Raw genomic sequence first — 14,963 nt, 5'->3', positions numbered from 1 at the left:
TTAATTTGTTAACTTTGCTTCAATCAAGAAGAATGTATGCCTGCAAGATTGTTCTACTTCTGCAGATGAAAAAATTGCAGTAGTGTTTTACTGCACTATAGTTGTGCTTAGGTAGTTTACGAGCTCTACGATAGAAAGACAGGTGATGTGCGAGTATTTAAATTTCTGTAATCGTCTTTCACTAATCATGATAGACAGTAATGATAAGGCATTGTCCCTACTAGGATGGTGAAGTTATTCTTTACATGCAAGGTGTTGAGAGGAAAAAACAGAGAAAATGATAAAGACTGGAGATATTTAGAAAATTCCTTTACCGCCGACTCACTTTAATTTGTCTTCTCAAGAAAGTAAAAATGGCACAAATGCATTAGACAGAAGTGCAAACAAATTGTGTACAAGTTGTAAGATGATCACTTTTTTGTTACTGAGTGCATAGAATATAGGAGGAAAGGAATATGTGAATGTGTGAAGCATGCTGTCTCTATGAAGCTACTTGTAGTGGGGGAATATACAGGTCATTCTTCTTTATCAAATCCAGAATTTTTGCCCTTTGGGGTGAAAGAAAGACTTGAAATCTGTTAAAGAGTAAAAGATCATATTCGGTCTTTCATCTATCGCCTTAAGGTTTTAGATGAGCTGGTTACTTAGTGAGGGATTTGGGTTCGAATCCTCGTCAATCGATACGAAAAGTATCATACAATTGAGGGGGAATCTTAAAGAGTATAAAATCTTGTTCGGGCCTTCCCAGACTGCATGTTTAGTTTGGTGCTCCAAATGTACTGAAAATTTTGGGTTAAGGGAAGCCCAAATGTGAAGGTGAGAGTGAAAGAGGTTATCTACATATCCAACTCTTGTCCACTCATTACAAGCCCAAAAACTAAATACATAGAAAACCAGGCTTTGTCCAAGCCCATTATATAAATCATCTCCCATGCATGCAAAAAAAACAGTAGTGTTAGACATTGAAACTAACCAATGATCTCTGATCTCTTTCTTGCTCTGATCTCTCTCCCATGCTCTTCTCTTTCTCCCAAAACTCCGGATCAAACATACATATAATTAATCAATAATTTAGTTACACTATCCGGCAACATTGTGCACACATTAATCGATAAATGTCTCGATCAGCTGGTAACCAAGAATTTCAAGAATGGTGGAACAATCAGAGGGAAGAGGACCTGTTACTCTCAGACAAACCTCAAAAAACTCGTCCTCATTTAACTGTCGAGATCCCCCCTACTCCCACCGCTGATTTCATCTTCGAAAAAGCCCGTCCTCGAACAGCCAGGCAATTATCTTATGCATTTCTCTTAAAAGTCCAGCAATTAGCCAATTGTTTTATGAATCCCAGCAATTTCTGCAATTCATCATTCTATAACTCTGCCAAACGTCGCCTTAATACCCCCGAATCGCCTACATTTATCCATGCAAGGCCTTATGAATCGCGCCTTTATCGTGTCATTAAAGTGTTTTTTGTCATTGTAGTTTTGTTGTTAGTGTTTGAGCTTCTAGCTTACTTAAAAGGATGGCATTTTAGTCCTCCTTCTGTAGGATCATGGGAGATTCAGGATTTTGTTGAGTATTTCTACGCGTACTGGCTTCGTATCAGGGCTCATTATTTGGCACCACCTCTGCAACAACTAACAAATGTTTGCATTGTTATGTTTCTGGTGCAGTCATTTGATCGCCTTATTTTAGTTTTAGGGTTTATTTGGATTAAAATTTGGAGAATAAAGCCGGTGGCAGAGATGGAGTATAAAGATGGTATCGATCACGAGAATGTGGAGGCTTATCCAATGGTATTAGTGCAAATTCCAATGTGCAATGAAAGGGAGGTAAGAAAATGTAGTTTTGTGCTTCACAATTTTTTTCGGGACAAGTTGAGCTTGTTATCGAGCTTGTTTGCTAACAGCTCGGTTCTTGTCAAACAGGTTTACCACCAATCAATTGCATCAGTGTGTATACAAGACTGGCCAAGGGAAAGAATGCTTGTCCAGGTCTTGGATGATTCTGATGATATGGATGTTCAAGATCTTATCAGGGAAGAAGTGTTAAAATGGCAGCACAGGGGTGTGAACATACTGTACAGGCATCGCCTTATGCGTACAGGCTACAAGTCAGGCAATCTTAAATCAGCAATGAGTTGCGATTATGTCAAAGATTATGAATTTGTAGCACTTTTTGATGCAGATTTTCAACCGCCTCCAGATTTCTTGAAGAAAACCATTCCTTACTTCAAGGTAACCTTACAAGTATCGTATTCACAGAGTCTATTTGCTCATCAAGAATTGTGTACCTGAAAGTTCTGAACATTCGCCATTGTGAACTTTCACAATGGGTTATTTACTAGACTTCTAACTAAACTATTGTTGTTTAAGAGATTTCCTAGATTGACTAGGAGTCTAGAACTGTTAGTGAATACGGAATTGTCTGCAATACTTAGTCTGTTCTGTGAATCTTGAAGGGAAATGAGGACCTAGGACTGGTCCAGACGAGGTGGACTTTTGTGAACAAGGATGAAAATTTGCTTACAAGATTGCAGTACATAAACTTAACGTTTCATTTTGAAGTAGAACAACAAGTCAATGGAGTTTTTATCAACTTCTTTGGTTTCAATGGAACCGCTGGAGTATGGAGAATAAAGGCCCTCGAGGATTGTGGTGGTTGGATGGATCGAACAACAGTGGAAGACATGGATGTTGCTGTTCGTGCTCACCTTTGTGGATGGAAGTTTATTTTCCTGAACGATGTTAAGGTTAGCTTATTACGATTGCTGACAATTGTCACATTTCTGGCTTGAACACAGTGAACATAATATCGTTAGTTCTGCAGTGTCCGTGTGAGCTCCCAGAGTCCTATGAGGCATACATGAAGCAGCAATATCGCTGGCACTCAGGCCCAATGCAGCTGTTTCGTTTGTGCTTTCTTGACGTTATCCACTCAAAGGTTGGTAAAATTCCTTGTATAGTCCTAGGATTTCATGAAGAATTATGATTCTTGCAGTGGCCTGCACACAGCATGAAATAGTGAGATAGTATCAAAAATTTTAGTAATGAGTACAAACACTTAACAGATACTTTCTTCATTTTACATTGCAGGTAAGTTTAGCCAAGAAAATCAACCTCATATTCACTTTTTTCCTCCTCCGAAAACTAATCCTACCATTTTACTCATTCACTCTCTTCTGCATTATTCTTCCTCTGACAATGTTCCTACCGGAAGCTGAACTACCAGCTTGGGTAGTTTGTTACATCCCCGGACTCGTGTCCATTCTCAACATTCTTCCAGCACCGAACTCATTTCCATTCATCGTTCCCTACCTTCTGTTTGAAAATACCATGTCTGTCACAAAATTCACTGCAATGATATCAGGATTGTTCCAGTTAGGGAGTTCTTACGAATGGATAGTTACTAAAAAATTAGGTAGGTCCTCAGAAACAGACTTGGTGGCCTTTGAATCTGATATGGAACATTCAGGTGAAAGTCCTGGTTTGCCTAAGTCATCCTCAGAATCAGATGTTACAGAGCTAACAAAACTGGAAATTGCAAAAAAATCGCGAAGGAGAAAGAATCACATATACAGAAAGGAACTTACTCTTGCGTTTATTTTACTAGCTGCAGCTGCAAGAAGCTTGTTGTCTGCTCAAGGCGTCCATTTCTACTTCCTTCTGTTTCAAGGATTCACTTTCTTAGCTGTTGGTCTGGATTTGATTGGGCAGCAAGTAAGTTAATGATCTGTTCTTCCAGCAAGTAGCAACTGAAGCTGCTGATATTATACTGCTATCCTCATCTGGAGGTCTAATAGGCCGGAGAACAAGAGAAAGAAAAGCTGCAGGGCCTGATTGCCTGATCATTTGAGGCCGCGGTATAAGTTAAGTTGCTGTTAGTGACAAATTCATGTACTTCAAAAATATGTGTGCATCAGATATTTATATTTTCAGTGGCCATTTCATGTACTTGATCAGATATTGAAAGATCTTTCTTTCGACAGAGTGTTTACTAATGTAGATGACAATTTTCTGTACTGCAACATGCAGGCGTACATCGGATTCTTTAAGATAATAATAGCAGATCATTAAACTTTCGAACAGAAGAATAGAAACAACCAGCAAAATGAGGGATTCATGTTGGTGATTTTGTTTGAGCATCACATTCTGATGGACTATCTTGGCAAGGATATTCCATGAGACTTTGATTGATTCCAGAGTAGAAGTTAGTTTCTATGAAAGTAAGGCTTATTTAGTCCAAAACCATCGAAGTTTACACTGATGTACACATGAACCATGAAGGTTTAAAAATGTAGGGTTCAAGTGGACATATCAATTTTCAGGACATGACTGCAAAGGAACAGAGTCGTTCGCGAACATAACTCGGAATCGGCTCGTTTAAGTAAACTCGGTTCGGCTCATTTTCTAAAATGAGCCGGTCTTGAACATGAAAATGAGCTCGGATAAATAAACGAGCAAAACCGAGCTTTTTGTCGGTTCGGCTCGGACTCCGCTCGAATTCGGCGTGAACTCAGTAACTCGACTCGCCTCAGATAAAGTTTGTATATAATACAAATAATAAATATTACTTATCACTTAAATATTTTTATTATTACATTTTTCATCATGAAACAAAGCTCAACATGAAAGCTACTGAGTCATGCTATATTTTATTACCTAAGTGACAAGTCTGTTATAGAGGGTTATATGTGTACTTGGTAGCATATACCTCAACAGCAGACTCCCCCAATGCAAAGCAGTGATTCTTTCATGTAGAGCTTCAAGAACAGTTCTGGATAAAGCTGTTTAGAATTACTTGGTACCCAGTTCTTCTCGGTCCATATGCAGATTTCTGATGATGACCTAATTCAAGATATACGTAGAGAATGCAGATTATGGGACTTAGTTGTTGTAAGTGATAGAGTTTGGTGTAATTCTATTTGACTGGGTAAACAAGTTTATCTCCAAAATAAACTCTATCTTGATAAACCTATTTGAATTATTCTAATCTAATCATTTCTAAGATTTATCTTTTACAACCAACTAACGGGTTGTTTTACAAGGACTTATTCAAATATTTTCAAACAAATAGATTATCTAATCTTATCTCTTCTTTGTTTTGAAAATCAAACTCGTTAGATTTGTGTGTATAAATACACATCTTGTTTTTCAGATTCAACAAGAGAGTGCTTATTCCACGTTCTATCTTTATTCTCTGAAAAACTCTTCTTATTCCATTCTCTTGAATATTCTATTTAAGAAGAAGACACATCTCATATTTTCAGATTACACCTAATGATTCCATGTTCTATCTTTATAATCTGAAACACCATTCTTGTTTTATATCTCTTGAATATCCAGTCAAACAAGAAGCCTAGTTTGAGTTGTAATATTTCATTGTTATCTATTGTGTGTATTCATATCAACTTTGTGCCAGGTTGTGGCAAACTTGATTTCAAAGTATAACAAGGTAGCTAGAAGGCTAAGGAATAACAGTGGGCTAGGTAGCAAGGTAGCTTGGGAAAGAGTTTCTTTCAGGTGCTATATTTGTAATCAAGGAAAAGACTGCAAGTTCTTTTATTAAAGTTGATATAATACATTCTCTATGCTAGTTGGCATGGGGACTTGGATGTAGGTCATAGACTAGGTGTAGGGGCCGAACCAAGTGAAAACTCTTGGTGTTCTGCATTGTTTAATTTCTTTATTACTGCATTTATATTTCAGTAATTTATTTTCTGCAGTTAAAAGAGACTGTCTCATACCCTGTCTCATTTGTAAAGGGACTGTCTCATTTGCATAAGAGATTGTCCCATTTGCCTTGACAGTTAGAATATTATTATATCTATCGAGCCATCGAATTTCACATACTATCCTAATTGAAATATATAATAAAAACTAAGAGTATTTATATAAATTAGAGAAGACAGCCAGAAGTAATAAACAGTAGCAGCATCTATAACATAGCATGTTAGCACTGAGTTATTTCACTAAAACAAAAGGAATGTTGGATATAAACAATGACAAGTAGAAGTAGAAGTGCACAACATACTACTGAAATGAAAATGGTTTATATTCAATAAACCATTGAACCTCCAGCTATTTTTGTCATAATCAAGTTTGAATCTTATCCACTATGCAGAAGCTCGCTAAAACACTGTAATATCAATGCAATCAACTGATGTATGCTCTGTTAAAAATCCTCAGCAAGTCAGTCATTCAGGTTAAAATCAATGACCTAATACGACTATTGCTTGATGCAAAACTCAACAACTAATTGGCATTGTACAGAACTATGAGTTCTTCACGCTTGTTTAACATTCGTAAGCCCAAAATGGAACTAGAATCAAGCTCAAAATATATAATGATTGTGAGAATTTTATCGGGGAAGAGTATAAGATTCAGTAAAAGAGTGACTCTCTGTGGAGGGGGGGGGGGGGGTTGTGTCTGCAGAATCTCCAGAGATGATAAGAGAAGTTATTTTGAATAATAATATGAATTTTCAGGAAGGATTTAGATTAAACTTAGAAAGAATGATCACCAGCATTTTCACCAAAAAACTATATTAACACAAATAAAAAACAGGCAGAAAGAAACTTGGAAAGATAGCAATATAACAATATGTTACCTGCAAATGCTGCAAATTAGTAGTTCAGTGATGTAGCCAAATTATAAGATATGTACAAGTTTCCGACACATTGTTTCTGCAGACATACATGATCTGCAAATATTTACTACTTGCTTCTCTCTACTTGCTCGAGGAACGGGGATGAATATGTTAGAATATAGATCCGGTTGAGCCTTCCTCTAACACCTTAAGTTTTTAGACGAGCTGGTTGCTAACAGAATATTTGCAAAAATTGTGACAAGTCTGGGCTGTAAACTTGAAGCATAAAACTAAAATCAAATAAACAAGCAGCAAATTGAACTTAACACACAAAATCAATGCTATAAATCTGATTACCAAGATCTACATAACACAAGAACATTATCATCAAACAATTCAATTACACATTTTCAATAGCTGAAATCATAATCTACATAATTGCCGAAATTACCAGTTGTTTCCCCTACAAGAAGATTAACAGAACCTAACTTTTCAAACCAGAAGTAGGCAATCAGAACATTCAAATACATGTCAACAGCTACCACTCTCACAAGTCACAACTCCGATTCTTCTGTTGTTCATCTGCAATTTTCATGTTACTTGGACACGAGGAATCTCGTATATCTCTGACATCCAGTTTCCCGGAACAATGTCCTGCAAGATTAAAAACAACAACTTTAGAAACACATCTAGGCAACATACAGATACATTATAAAATCGATTATACCATGTATTCCCCGACAATAACACGTAAACATGAACTTAAGTATCAATCAACACAAAGATGTCCAAACATTAATAGGATCACACAAATAAAACACACAATTGAATCCACAAAAACACACAAATAACAATAAAAAAAAAGTTTTCAAGAACTTACTTTAAGATATTTCTGATAGTCAATGCACTCCTTCTTCTGATCATCTTTATAAACCTTCTTCACTTTAATCTTCCTCTCAGGTATCTCCCCAGTAAGACAAACAAAATCATCCTCAATCACTTCATTACGCAACGAAAGCGAAAACAGGCATTCCCTTCTCCTCACCCTCCTCTCCTGCACCACTCCATTCACCGGCCTCGAAAACGCCTGTCTTTTGCACCGAGTAGCCTTAATGCAGGGTTTCGACACAGGAGACAACTTGGTGTTACTTGCACTACTGATATTTGGTCTGGTTTTGACGCATTGAAGTAGGTTTCGAGTTCCCCAGACAAGATCGTTTAGCATGAAGTTGTGAAGAGGAGTTCTTGATGACTTGTACATTGTTGTTTCAGCTGTTTGTTTTTGTTTTTCTTGGTCTGTTGATGGATTTGGTGTATTCATGGTGTTTTGAGTTTAGGGTTTAACTAAAAATTGTTTGTATGATCAAATGGTTAATGAAATAGAAGTATCAGATTATATATAGGGCAAGTACAAAGGTTTATGTCAAGGAAGGTTCTTGTAAATGTGATTTCTATTAGGAAAAGGAGAGTTGTAAGAATAAAAACCTATTTTGGTTATGTAATTGTGATATTTAATCCCTAGTTTTTCAATAATTCTTTTACTGGTTATTTAGAAGATAATAAAAATAAATTAACTTTTGAAAACTTTGTTTTATATTATGATTTTGATTATGAATATCCTTCTTGTTGATTATGATTCCTTTTTTTTTGAAACGAATCCTTATTGTTGATTATGACTGTTTTTTCGTGAAAACAATCTAAATTTTTATTTTTAAAATATATGTTATGTTTAGAAAAACCTCAAAAGTAGGCATTTTATGATATTTAAATGAAATATATAATTTTTTTAAAGACAATATACAAAAATGACATATTTTACTGATAAATTAGGTGTATATATATATATAATTAAAAAATTACTAGAAATATTATTTTTTTCAAATTTTTTTTGCGATTTTACACGTTTTTGAAAATACTCCCTCCGTCCCATTTATCAGTTTTGATTTTTGATAATCAAATTGACAATATACAAAAATGACATATTTTACTGATAAATTAGGTGTATATATATATATAATTAAAAAATTACTAGAAATATTATTTTTTTCAATTTTTTTTTGCGATTTTACACGTTTTTGAAAATACTCCCTCCGTCCCATTTATCAGTTTTGATTTTTGATAATCAAATTGACTCAACTTTTGACCGTAAATAAAAATTTATTTTTTTATTATTTTGAAAAACTGAAAAATACATATTAAAATAGATTAAACATACTTTCTAATAATATAATTTTTATAAATATATTCGTTAACGTACTATGTGAAATTTTTAGTCAAAATTGAATCAATTGACCGCAAAAAATCATACAAGACAGATAAATTGAGACGGATGAAATATTTATAAAACATTAAATGCAACTTCTCTTTATATTTTTTAAATGATTATTGAAGTTACTTTTGGTTTCGTTCAAGAATGCATTTGATCGCATTTGGGGTTACATTTGTTTACAAAATCATTTTTTTTGCAGATTAAAAATTTCAAAAACAAAAACAAAAGATTAAAAATTAGTATTTTCCTCGGCCGCCTCCCTTCTTTCATCTTCTCTGTTAGGGTTTGTCTATTTTCAAGTAAATCGAGGAGATTTCACTGGTTTTCTCCGGTGAAAAGCCCCCCTTCATTCTCTGTTATTCTTGTTTATTTCCTTTTAATAAAACCCAATTTTTTGGGTGTTTGTGTGTCTCTACTTTTGGAGTGTGTGTTTTGTCTCTCCCGGATCTGGGACGGTGGTGATTATTACAAGAGCTCACCTTTCACAACTAAAGATTGTTCATCTTTCATGGGTTTATACTTTCGGCATATTTATAGCTGGTATCCGGCATGTAGATAGCTGGGGTGCCTTCGTCCTGTCTATAGTCGGTGTCCGGCATGTAGATAGCCGGGGTGCCGCTTCTCCAATCTCATTTTATGTGATTGGTGTTTCTGAACACTGAGCTAACCATAGTTTTTATGTGATATGGTCAATTGCGATGTTGCTATTTTCAGAAATGCTGCTGCAATTTGGATCGCTTGAGATGTCTTTGATTTCGTTTTCAATTTCAAGAATTTTTAAATTCTATATGTTAAACGATCAGAAAACAAATCATCTAATTGTTTTTAGTATGTTATTTTAATTGTTTTTAGTATGTTATTTGTTTTATGACTTGCTTCTATCGACAGTTGGAGGTTTGTCCCAACTGTACTACATTCAATTTAATAAATTTAATAAGAACTTTCTGCATTTGTAAAAAAAAAAATTCAAAAACAAATGTTTGCAGAAAATTAAATCTTGTCTTTGAAAAAACTTCAAAACTTTACAACCATTCCTACTTGTTAGAACACAACATTATTCTTTGTTTCTGATTTTAGGATTTGGTCACGCTTCATATATGGTTGATAGCCTGATGCTATGACTGATGAAGAGGAAAATCTAGTATGTTTTTTTTCATCAAGCTGGTGGGTGCTCTGTTCTGAAATCCTTTGCAAGTCGGGTGAAAATCAATGAACGGTCTTTCTAATATGTGCCCTTAAGCACAGAATAAACACTAACTCCCATGAATTTAATGCATTGTAAATGGAGGGAGTTCATCAATATTTATGATTAAAGAATCAATCAAAATATACCAAATTTAGTGTACCCACCAAAACTCGAGAACTTATTGCCAACTTACAAAACTATGTATGTAGAAGAAGGGTGTTCGATCCAATAATAAAAGAAGTAGGGAGAGCAAACCTCATATCAGTTGAGTTTTTAGATAAAACCGGAATCCAAAATCTCAATCGCAACCGATCCAACAGAGCGGTTTTAAAAACTCTGGATCGATTTATATCGATTCGGGTTCGGTTGCAAAACCGGTTAAAAAAATGTATTGCATAATAAAAAAAAATAGTTGGTGAAATCAATTTATCTACCACAAAAAGAACAAAACAAAGTATCCATTAAGATTTTATAAGTTCAACCAAATCAAAATCAGAGGAACTCCATTACAACTTCCTTTTGAAGTTTTATGCATCAGAAATAACTAGTCTAGTGTCCATGTCAAACACAAATAACACATAAATGATAAGAGCAAAAACCATTAAAACCAAGGCAATGACACTCATCACATCACAAACATTATTTTTGGAGGCTCTTATGCATTGCTGTCCACGCTGTCCACGCTCATCGATTCTGCCTCCTGGGGAGGAGCTGTTTTCTGCACAACAGAATCGAAAAACCATTAGTTAGTTCAAAACCTGCTGTCTAGTTTCGAACAAAAGAAGGGACCAGAAAACACTCACTTCTGTGTCAAAAGGCTCAAGCTTGTTTAGTTTCGCAAACATATTTCCATAGAACTGGGCATCCTTTTTGTTGATTTCTTTCACCTTCTCCTTCAGAACCTTGTACTCAAGCTTCACATCCCTACAAGTAGCCCGGCGTAAATAACAGAACATCCCCTCTTGCATCACATAATTTTACGAGGAAAAAAAAAACAGAACATCCCCTCTTGCATCACATAATTTTCAAGATTTTCACAAACCTATTTGCAGGATCAATTTCAAGGGCTTTCTTGATATCAAATTCTGCCAAGTCTAGATCAACAAGGTTGATGTAAGCTTGAGCCCTCCTGTAAAGTGCCTTCACATTCTTACTGTCAATTTCCAAAACCTGAATACCAACGTGCAATTAGTTTCTTAAAACATAGAAAAGGGGAATGTAAACCATATCAAGATATCAAATGTGTGTTATTTTTTAAAGATTAAGAGTTCAACCTTGGTACAAAGTTTCTCCGCTTGCTTGTAATCCTTCAGTTTCAGTTTGCAAGCTGCATTGTTGAGATTGCAAGTTACCTTCAGTGTCTTGGCCTGCTTTTTCTCCTCTTCTCCAAATGAGGTGTCATACTCAATGTACTTGGCAGCCTGAGTCAAAAAGAAGTATGCAAAATTTTACTAGAGCAACTAAATCACCTATACAATACTTTTAACTCATTTAAATGAGTTACAAGTTCTACCTTCTCATAGCGCTTTGAGGCCTTTGCATATTTACCCGCCTTGAAGCAGGCATTACCTTCTTCCTTCTTCTTACCAGCAGCCTCTATCTTCTCCTCTGTGTTCATATCCCAGGATTCCTTGTCCTAAAATTGCCATATATTAATTTATATATACAATGTGAATCCCGTACTTCATGACTGAACACAACAAAGGAACATATTAGGATATAAAAAATTACCTTCACAAAAGATACAAGCTCAATCTCATAGTAAAGAGTCGAGTTGGGTGGAACCAGGGCCAGCTCCTGCTGTGATCCTGACGAACCAAATGCACATTCAGGAGGAATTGTCAATAGAGCTACTTCCCCCTTCTTCATTGCCATCACCGCTTTATCAAGCCCGTCTATAACTTGTTCTGTTCACAAATACCTCAAAAAAGTTAGAACAAACTATTTTGCAAACCAGCTGGAACCAAATTCAATGCCAAGGTACAGTTTGGTACCTTCATCGGTCTTAAATTCAAAAGGCTCTTCGTCACCATCATGACCCTTCTTTAAAAAGACTGTACCGTCTTCTAGCTTTCCAATCAATTTCACTGTGATATGAATAAGCGACAAAATTTCAAAAATAGGAGAACAAATTATTAATATAGTAATTGTGGTGCTAGCATCTAGCAAGCAATAGTGGCATAACACCTACCTTTGACAACAGCTCCTTCATTAGGCTTCTCATAACCCTCTCCTTCTGTCAAGATTTTCTTAATAATTTTTTTGTCATCACCAACGTAGGAGACAGTCTTCCAGGACAATAGCTCAAGAGTAATCTGCAATGAGGCATTTGGTGGAACTGCAGCAGCATCACCAAAGGCTGGTTTACCTTTCTCCCCAAACCCATCTAAAAGAAGAAAGAACAAAATAAGAAAAATTACTCCTCACAATAAAAAATTATCAAATGATTCATAACCCTACTTACATTGTGGTTTCACGGTAAGGAGGACCTTTTCTCCTTTCTTCATGGTTTTTACAGCCTTAGCCAGAGCAGGACATAGATGACCTGTAATAATTGCAAATTAGAACCGCTCCAATACATATGCACACAAATGTATCCCCCCACATTGTAGAATTATAACACAGGGTCGAAAAAATTACCATCCTGGACAGTAAACTCTACCGCATCAGCCTTTGCAATGACTGTCCCATCCTCAAGCTTAACCTCATAATTGACTGCAACATAAACCACCAATACATATTGTCATCACTGTCTAATAAAAACAAACACATCTATATACACAACTGACAAGTAACAAAAACTGTCAGAAAAAGACTAGTAATATACCTAACACCTCATCGAGATCCTTTGGATTTTCCCACTTCTCTCCCTCCTTGATGATTTTCTTGAATAATCCACCATCCTTGCAGATGTCCTTAACACTAACCCACGAGAGGAGTTCAACATCAAATTGCAGAGTAGCATTTGGCGGAATCGTGGGTGGAGAACCCGATTCACCATATGCTAGCTCAGCAGGAATGGTGAAAAGGGAATTTTCACCTTTCTTCATCGTCTTGATTCCTAGATCCCATCCCTTGATAACTTGCCCTATTATAACAAAATCAAATCAACAATGAACAAATGATTTGTAAACAATTAAATATAGAAGGCCTGTAAAGGAAATGATACGATAAAAACTAATACTATGCATGGTAGATAGAATAATCTCAATTTCAATATACTGCAAATTTTATGTTTTAGTGCACAACTTTGAGAAGGAAAGCTAGCATCATAAACTATACAATCACCATTACATAAAACGACCACAAAACATAGCTCTACCTCACTAAGAAAAAGTGAAAAACTTGTCACAAATTTTAAGAGCTGGGTCAGAGAAAGCATCATATTTTTCAAATTTAGCCACCAAAAAAGCATTTTGAAGGCTTTGCCACTGACATTTCCAAATGGTAATTGCTAATAAAATATATCTTTTTAAATTAAATATAATTACACAACTAAACTGATTGAAGTCCAGTTCACAATGAAATCACAGACTATCTTCGAAACCATAAATTATTTCCTCCTCTTACAATTGTCAACAGCTATTGCATAAAAATCGCAATTTTTACTAAATGTCATATTCAAACCAGACACTAGCAAAATATATGACCATGCATAAACAACGAAAAGGGGTAACAGTAACACTACAGCTGCCATACAAAACAACTACCCCACTGCCAAAATTCGAGATTGATAGAAATGACAACAATCCTAACCTATTAATGTCATTCAATAAGCACAATGTAATCACATAACAGCATTCTGTAAATTACCAGCTAAAATTAAAAACTTTACAACAAAACACACTAACAATCAACACAAATTCGAGAAATCCAAAAGGCAAACCTTGTCCAAGAGTAAACTTAAACGGATCTCCCCTATCGCGGCTCGAATCGAACTTCGTCCCATCCAACAACGTCCCAGTATAATGAACTACACAAAAGCAAAATGCAACAAAACAAACCAAATCAAAAACAAAAAACAAAATCCCTCTTTCACACACGCACGCACAATCTCCTTCTCCCTCCCTATCTCTCCCTCCCTCCCTCCCTCTCTCCCTCCCACGGATAAAATCTCTCTCTCTCCCCCCCACAGATAAAATCTCTCTCACTCTCTCTCCCACACATAAACACAGTCTCTCTCTCTCCCTCTCCCTCACTCTCTCTCTCTCTCTCTCTCCCACACATAAACACAGTCTCTCTCTCCCACGGATAAAATCTCTCTCTCTCAGTATTTTATCAATTCCACTTTCCCAAAACTCCCAATTAGCGTTGATCTTCAAAAACGATACCATCACCATCCACTCCAATTAATCAATTAAAATAAAAAAAACAATCAATTAATACCTTCAACTTCATCACCGGCATCAGGAAAGTCAAAGCCTTGACCATCTCTAATCAGCTTCTTCTTCAACCCCTGATTTCCGATCTCCTTCTCCTCGCCGACCTTCATAAACGACACCGCCTCATCTCCGTCCATGAAGTCATCTCCTTCGCCGCCGTTCATCTGAGGAGCCATATCGAAATCGTCATCCATTGCGAGAGTAATTAATTAGGGTTTGATCGAGATTAGTAATGAGATTAATTGATGATTAGTTGTGAATGCGATGTGGATTAGTGAGTGTTTTGAGGGGGGTTTATAAAGAGGGGGAGAGTGAGGACTGGGCTTAATTCTAGATGCTTCTATATCGGGTAAGCTGCAGAAGCTTCTGGAGGTTTGGAGGGTCTGGATTGTTCCTTTTTGTGTATCGGACGGCTCTTGTTTCATGCTCATTTTCTCGGCCAACTCTAAATTCTAATCAAAATTAATGGGAGAATTTTTCATTCATTTTAAAATTAAATAATAAATAATTCTCTTCTTTTGGTATGGTTTTCATA

The 14,963-nt window shown here is 35.9% G+C and overlaps 3 protein-coding genes across 3 annotated transcripts; 1 reads left to right on the top strand and 2 right to left on the bottom strand.

Moving 5' to 3' along the window:
• The first annotated feature begins 1,115 nt into the window (after positions 1–1,115).
• Positions 1,116–3,997, top strand: LOC141672924 (putative xyloglucan glycosyltransferase 6). The gene is made up of 5 exons (XM_074479624.1): positions 1,116–1,835; positions 1,932–2,240; positions 2,465–2,755; positions 2,833–2,946; positions 3,099–3,997. Exons 1-5 carry the CDS (start codon positions 1,116–1,118, stop codon positions 3,729–3,731), a joined length of 2,067 nt encoding a protein of 688 aa, XP_074335725.1. The 3' UTR covers positions 3,732–3,997.
• A 2,950-nt stretch (positions 3,998–6,947) lies between these two features.
• On the bottom strand, positions 6,948–7,937 carry LOC141670892 (uncharacterized). Its single transcript, XM_074476949.1, has 2 exons — positions 7,472–7,937; positions 6,948–7,245 (listed from the first exon to the last, which is right to left on the bottom strand). Exons 1-2 carry the CDS (start codon positions 7,910–7,912, stop codon positions 7,183–7,185), a joined length of 504 nt encoding a protein of 167 aa, XP_074333050.1. The 5' UTR covers positions 7,913–7,937; the 3' UTR covers positions 6,948–7,182.
• Positions 7,938–10,488: 2,551 nt separating this feature from the next.
• On the bottom strand, positions 10,489–14,735 carry LOC141671056 (peptidyl-prolyl cis-trans isomerase FKBP62-like). Its single transcript, XM_074477144.1, has 13 exons — positions 14,433–14,735; positions 13,933–14,019; positions 12,874–13,134; positions 12,687–12,761; positions 12,511–12,591; positions 12,238–12,432; positions 12,041–12,133; positions 11,778–11,953; positions 11,560–11,682; positions 11,321–11,467; positions 11,089–11,216; positions 10,850–10,970; positions 10,489–10,764 (listed from the first exon to the last, which is right to left on the bottom strand). Exons 1-13 carry the CDS (start codon positions 14,620–14,622, stop codon positions 10,702–10,704), a joined length of 1,740 nt encoding a protein of 579 aa, XP_074333245.1. The 5' UTR covers positions 14,623–14,735; the 3' UTR covers positions 10,489–10,701.
• Positions 14,736–14,963: the final 228 nt, after the last annotated feature.

The sequence above is a fragment of the Apium graveolens genome, chromosome 7 (genome assembly GCF_009905375.1).
Source record: "Apium graveolens cultivar Ventura chromosome 7, ASM990537v1, whole genome shotgun sequence".
NCBI classification, from domain to species: domain Eukaryota; kingdom Viridiplantae; phylum Streptophyta; class Magnoliopsida; order Apiales; family Apiaceae; genus Apium; species Apium graveolens.
The sequence above is the reverse complement of the archived record's forward strand: the minus strand, read 5'-3'. Positions and strand labels throughout refer to the sequence as shown.

What these genes read in the sequence shown, in the direction of transcription:
- LOC141672924 (XM_074479624.1), top strand. Translation starts at nt 1,116, where the DNA reads ATGTCTCGATCAGCTGGTAACCAAGAATTTCAAGAATGGTGGAACAAT. An exon ending in AAACCATTCCTTACTTCAAG is followed by an intron (nt 2,241 to 2,464) that starts GTAACCTTACAA and finishes TGAATCTTGAAG; the next exon opens with GGAAATGAGGACCTAGGACT. An exon ending in TTGACGTTATCCACTCAAAG is followed by an intron (nt 2,947 to 3,098) that starts GTTGGTAAAATT and finishes TTTACATTGCAG; the next exon opens with GTAAGTTTAGCCAAGAAAAT.
- LOC141671056 (XM_074477144.1), bottom strand. Translation starts at nt 14,622, where the DNA reads ATGGATGACGATTTCGATATGGCTCCTCAGATGAACGGCGGCGAAGGA. An exon ending in CCTTACCGTGAAACCACAAT is followed by an intron (nt 12,433 to 12,510) that starts GTAAGTAGGGTT and finishes TTCTTCTTTTAG; the next exon opens with ATGGGTTTGGGGAGAAAGGT. An exon ending in GAAATTGATCCTGCAAATAG is followed by an intron (nt 10,971 to 11,088) that starts GTTTGTGAAAAT and finishes GGCTACTTGTAG; the next exon opens with GGATGTGAAGCTTGAGTACA.
- LOC141670892 (XM_074476949.1), bottom strand. Translation starts at nt 7,912, where the DNA reads ATGAATACACCAAATCCATCAACAGACCAAGAAAAACAAAAACAAACA. An exon ending in ACTATCAGAAATATCTTAAA is followed by an intron (nt 7,246 to 7,471) that starts GTAAGTTCTTGA and finishes TTAATCTTGCAG; the next exon opens with GACATTGTTCCGGGAAACTG.